The sequence below is a fragment of the Oryctolagus cuniculus genome, chromosome 3, assembly GCF_964237555.1.
Source record: "Oryctolagus cuniculus chromosome 3, mOryCun1.1, whole genome shotgun sequence".
NCBI classification, from domain to species: domain Eukaryota; kingdom Metazoa; phylum Chordata; class Mammalia; order Lagomorpha; family Leporidae; genus Oryctolagus; species Oryctolagus cuniculus.
In genome coordinates, this window is record NC_091434.1 from 174,766,020 (window position 1) to 174,772,019 (window position 6,000).

General features: G+C 44.8%; 1 protein-coding gene across 23 annotated transcripts in view; it reads left to right on the top strand.

Annotated features, from left to right (window-relative positions):
• EZH2 (enhancer of zeste 2 polycomb repressive complex 2 subunit) overlaps positions 1-5,062 on the top strand; it is an 80,629-nt gene extending 75,567 nt beyond the window's left edge. For all 23 annotated transcript variants that reach the window (XM_008258062.4, XM_070071358.1, XM_070071355.1 and 20 more), the window contains 5 exons: positions 1,700-1,795; positions 2,362-2,443; positions 3,115-3,195; positions 3,369-3,453; positions 4,738-5,062. In XM_008258062.4, the coding sequence (XP_008256284.1) occupies positions 1,700-1,795; positions 2,362-2,443; positions 3,115-3,195; positions 3,369-3,453; positions 4,738-4,798 (405 nt within the window). In that variant the 3' untranslated portion in view covers positions 4,799-5,062. The remainder of the gene's footprint in view (positions 1-1,699; positions 1,796-2,361; positions 2,444-3,114; positions 3,196-3,368; positions 3,454-4,737) is intronic.
• The last annotated feature ends 938 nt before the right edge of the window (positions 5,063-6,000 follow it).

The window sequence follows — 6,000 nt, forward strand, 5'->3', positions numbered from 1 at the left end:
TGATAGATCTACCCTTCTCTGTTCAGAAAATGGGCCATACTGTTCTCAGAATACTATGTGGTTACTTTTTTTTTTTTTTTTAAGATTTATTTTTATTTGAAAGTCAGAGTTACACAGAGAGAAGAGAGACAGAGAGGTCTTCCATATGATGGTTCACTCCCCAATTGGCTGCCATGGCCAGAGCTGCACCCATCAGAAGCCAGGAGCCTCTTCTGGGTCTCCCACATGGGTGCAGGGGCCCAAGGACTTGGGCCATCTTCCATTGCTTTCCCAGGCCATAGCAGAGAGCTGGATTGGAAGTGGAGCAGCCAGGACTGGAACCGATGCTTCAGGTCAGGCTGTTAACCCGCTGTGCCACCACAGCGCTGGCCCCTATGTGGTTACTTTTCACCAATTGGATTTAATTTCTTCATAATATTTAGCTTATTTTATTTCTGATGAGGAGGGGATTTGGGACACTCATCAAATGAAGGCAGGATGGACTAGAATAGGGCGAGATTGGAAGCCTGGGTGATCAGGGAACCTTTTGACATGTCATGGGTTTTGAATGAAAGCATAATCATAAGCCCTGATGAAAAGACTATGGGGATGAATCCCTAACTGTCTAATTGACACTGGTGGTGATCTTGGCATCTGCTACCACCAGAATGCTAGACTGAGGGGAGAAGTGGCAGGACTGCAAGAGGACGGAAAGCCAGGCAAGTGCTGGGAGGATGTAGGGGCAGGGCTGGGGAGGGCTTGAACTGAAAACGGAGTAGCTGGGAGTGGAGGGAAAAGGTGTGGAGAAGGGGCAATGATTGGGTGTATCCTCATTAAAGTCAAATTGAAAGTAATTACTCAAGGAATTCAAGGACTAGTGGGATAGGGAAGTAAAAGTGCACAGTCCTAAAAGACCTTACTAAATGATAACTGGAAGGGACTAGTAACACCAGAAGTTGTATTTTCTGTAAGAGTTAATTATCCTGTATGTATTTTTTAAAGATTTATTTATTTTAAAGAGTTAGAGAGATGGGGAGAGGCAGAAGCAGATAGAGAGATCTTCCATCTGCTGGTTCACTCCACAGATGGCCCCAGTGGCTGGAGCTGCACCGACCCGAAGCCAGGAGCTTCTTCTGGGTCTCCCCCGTGGGTGCAGGGGTTCAAAGACTTGGGCCATTTTCTGCTGCTTTCCCAGGCCATAGCAGAGAGCTGGATTGGAAGTGGAGCATCTGGGACTCGAACCAGTGCCCATATGGGATACCAGAACTGCAGACGGCAGCTTTACCCACTATGCCACAGCACCGGCCTCCTGTATGTTTTCTTTATGAAAGATCCAAATGGCTACAAACATCTGGGGCTGGACCAGGCTGAAGCCAGGAGTCAGGATTCATTGGAGTTTTCCAGGAGGTGGCAAGGACCCAAGTACTTGGGCCATTAGCTGCTGCCTTCCAGGTGCATTAGCAGGGAGCTGGATCAGAAGTGGAGGTTGGACTCAATCCTAGGCACTCTAATAGGGAATGCGAGCGAGTGGCGGCTGAACCTGCTGTGCCACAATGTCCGCCTGTGTTTGGTTAAAAAACAGAAACACAACGGTGTTTTCAGTTTGCCAGCTATCCTCAGCAGCTTTCAGATGACCCAGTCTACAGTGTATTGAATTGCATTGAAACAGGTCTATCTTTGCTTTCCAAATATGATTACATAGTTGCTTTTTGTTCTCTAGCATTTGTTGCTGGCACCATCTGATGTGGCAGGCTGGGGAATTTTTATTAAAGACCCTGTACAGAAAAATGAATTCATCTCTGAATACTGTGGAGAGGTAAGGCACACTAATTGCATATTCTCATATTCATTGGGCAAGTCCATTGGGTTTGATTAGAAATGAATAAAATGTCTTTCCAGCTTGACTTGGGCTTGTGGGTTTTGGTTTGGCTTAGTAACTGGAATGCTTCAGTTTTAGCCACATGTAGCTTTTAGGATTTGGGGAAAGGGGGAGCATGGGAGCTTGTATGTCTGTCCTGCTTAAATTCACAGCCTAGCGGAAGAGGACCTAGAAATGCTCTTAGGGTTAGTTGTAGGTTAAGGGAAACAATCACAGGCCTAGCTTCAGTTTGTATTGAAGCTGCAGGCCGTGGCTTTTACTCAGCAGAAACACTTTCGTTAGCCATTTCCTCCAAGCATAATCACTTGATCCATCTTTGAGCTGGAGTCCTGAAAATGTCACTGCTCTTCTTGACCAGTGAACAGGCCAAATGGGAAAGAGAGGCTGTAGTGTTCCTTTGCTTAGTAGTCTCCCTAAGACTAAATCCTCTTGAGCTTTTTGTGTGCTCTACCAGGCTGTATCACCTGCCCCAAAACACTTTATTCTTATGTCTTTCCTTTTAGATAATTTCTCAAGATGAAGCAGACAGAAGAGGAAAAGTATATGATAAATACATGTGCAGCTTTTTGTTCAACTTGAACAATGGTATGTTTGAACTAGAACTTGTTTAGTTCCTCTGGGTTGCACGTAGGAGCCTTCTGCTGAGTGCTTGGAGATGGCGTTAGAATTCCACGAGGTGACTAGGAGGACCTCCAAAGGACAGCTTGTTTCCTGAGAACCTGGGTGCTGTGTAAGCTTGGCACCCTTCGAGTCTGTCTGACCTGGGAAGGACATGGAGTGTTGCATGTGAAAGCATCGTCCAACACTTGATCTGGGTGTTACCCAAGGACTGTGAACAGGAAGCTGCTGCTGTTCCAGTCACGTGCAGGTGTTCTCAGGAACGCAATCGGAACAAGTAGTTTTTCTGTGATTGCTACATAGACAGTATAGTGAAAAAACATTAATAGAATTTTACATGTGAAAATGGATGTTTTTGTGTTAGGAATTTAGATTCCTTTTTTAGAAAGGTTTTGCTCAGCAGTGCATAGTTGATAAGTAATAGCATGAGATAGACAACCATCCTGAGTTACCAGTGATTAGTTTTAACTTAGAACAGCATTTTCTCCCAAGTATCATTTAGAACTGAATGAAGTTGACTGCATGATCTTTTTGCTTTTGAATTCAAACCCTGAAGAACTATACCCAGTTGTATTTCCAGAATAACTGTTTATTGATTGACAACAAATTATTCAGTGTATTTTTTTTTTTTTTTTTAGATTTTGTAGTTGATGCAACCCGCAAGGGTAACAAAATTCGTTTTGCAAATCATTCAGTGAATCCAAACTGCTATGCAAAAGGTGGGTACTTAAGAAGTCAGAACTGTAGCTTGATAACATGGACTCCCTTTCTTATACAGTGATGGGGGCTTGAGTAGTTCTGGGACAGCTGTATGAAGTTCCCGAGTCAGGGAACCACCTTGTGGCCTGTCTTAACGCTACCTGCTCTGACACCAGTGTATCTTTCTTTCCAGTTATGATGGTTAATGGAGATCACAGGATAGGTATTTTTGCTAAAAGAGCCATCCAGACTGGTGAAGAGCTGTTTTTTGATTACAGGTTGGTAAAAGTACATTTCTAATGTGATCTGGGGGCTTTGCCTGCCTACATGTGAACTGTAGACAAGGGCTGTTTTTCAGTTCTTTGCGAGATCGGCTGTCATTGGGCATGACTGGGCATTGTCTGCCATCGGTGTCGGTGCGGCATTGCAGCCTGCCATCACAGTAATGTCGTTTTCCACTCATCATTTTAAAAATAAGCATTACCTACACAATTAGATTAAAACCTATGCAGAAAGCCCCACTTCTCAGCCTGCCGAGAGCTGTGTGAGTCCTAGTCCTCCTGTCCTGGTGCACGCATCAAGCCTGCTTGTGGCACCTGTCTGAAGACAGTGTGATCACATCATATTTACATAGATTACTCGGCCACCTGCTTTGACTTGCCAGTATGCTACACAGAACTTTAGTTCTACACTTACATCTACTTCATCTTTTTAGTTGCTGGAAATACCCCACACCACATTATTATTTAAAAAGTCAGCACTGTTGGTAACTACCTGCCTCTGGGCTCTTTCTGGGGAGGAAAACCACTGGGATGCTGGGAGGCCTTAGGCTGGCAGTTTATACAGCTTATCAAGTTCTGTGGACTAAATTCAATGCGCTTATATATTTAACATCCAATCAGATGCAGTCAGGTGACTGTCTAATAAAGGAATCCTGTTGCCGAATATGAATCCCACGCAGAAGCTGTTTAAGAGTTGTTGCAAACCAGGGCTTAATGACTACCACCACACAGTTGACGGAGAGAACTGAGATTGTCGGGTCAGAGAGGGGGTCCTTCTCGGGGCATGGTCGTCTCTGCTTCAGTCCAGTGTGCTCTGAACAGAGAGGCAGGTGCGCCTGGGGTTGAGGGTGCCTGGAGGCTGCACCCAGTGGTCGGGGCCTCACACTTCTCTGTCTGTCCCCTCACCTTTTCACCCGTGTGCAGCTGCTCTTTGGTGGCTCAGATCACTGTTTCCAAATCACGATTACCTTTTTGTTCTACTTTCCCAGTGTTAGGCCTGTACGTCATGATGTAGACGTGCCCTCCTGGGGCAGGCTGCTGCAGTGGCGTAGGGGAATGCTTATAATGAAACAGGTTTCTCAGTTCAGAACCTGGCGACTTCTTAACTAGGCTACCAGTGACACAGAATGTGTCGCCTTCCATGAATGTACCTCAATGCCTGTAGCTGTGTAAGTGGGTGTATGTACTTATCTTTTTAAGATACTGTAAGAAGCAGGGTTGGTTGTGTGCAGTCTCACCGCATGTTGGAAAGGTGACGATTGTTTTTTCATGTTGTTCCAGATACAGCCAGGCTGATGCCCTGAAGTACGTGGGCATCGAAAGAGAAATGGAAATCCCTTGACATCTGCTACCTCCTCCTCCCCTTCCTCTCGGAAACAGCTGCCTTAGCTTCAGGAACCTCGAGTACTGTGGGCGATTTAGAAAAAGAAAATGCAGTTTGAAATTCTGAATTTGCAGAGTACTGTAAGAATAATTTATAGTGATGTTTTAAAATCAACTTTTTATTGCCTTCTCACCAGCTGCAAAAGTGTTTTGTACCAGTGAATTTTTGCAATAATGCAGTATGGTACATTTTTCAACTTTGAATAAAGAATACTTGAACTTCTCCTTGTTTGTTGAGTCAACTATCATCAAGCTTCATTAACTGATTTTAGAAAAGGACAGAAAATGTGTTCCTGTTAGATACTAATAACTGATTGTATTATAATGTGGCAAATTCTAGGAATGGTTGTAGTGCCTGTCAGTATACAGAAGACATATGTATGTAAGTGAATGACACCGGGTTGCCGAGAAAGGAGCTTGGTCTTGTAGACAGGAGACCAGGGCGGCTACATTCTAATCTGTCCTCTTTCCTAAGAGCCTATCTACCTCTAAATTCCATTAGTCTGGGTCTAATTCTTAGAATAGTATAAGCAGGAATTCCTAACATACCTACAAACTAGGTACAAATCTACCTTGGGGAGGTAGGGAAAAACATGCTCTCAAAATATCAAGAAAATGGGGGGGTGCTTGTACCTTGTACTCTGCATGACAACAGTTTGTCTCAGAGTAGCCCCCGACCAAGAGGGATTTTTCAGCTACCAGGTACCCTCCTCCTGATAGCTGTCAGTCAGTCTACTGCAGTGGGGGTATTACAGTCTGTGCTCCGCAGTTCCTAGTTACTTGCTAGCAAGTTGCCTTCTCTGCAAAGAATGCTGATTGCAGGGATAAGGATTTGATGGCCTGGCCTGCGACTCCGGTCTCCTGTGTGTTGTCCTAGACTCTGCAGTTTTCTGGTGTTAGTGCGGATGTATTTTATGGCTCTAACTATTCCCACTTTCCACCTAGGAAACCCTTGCTTGCCTCTTGTTCTTCCCTTGGCACTCTGTGTCCCTGGGCAAAATGGCCAGCCATTTAGCCTATAAGGAGGTAATTTTGTTACTTTGGTTGGTTGGGTCATTTCTCCTTTTCCTACTCTAAATGGAGCCACTCTTCATGATTGCCAAGTGGGCCTGTTCAGATGAGACTTGGGCCCAGCAGTAACACAGTGCATCCCGGGATGTA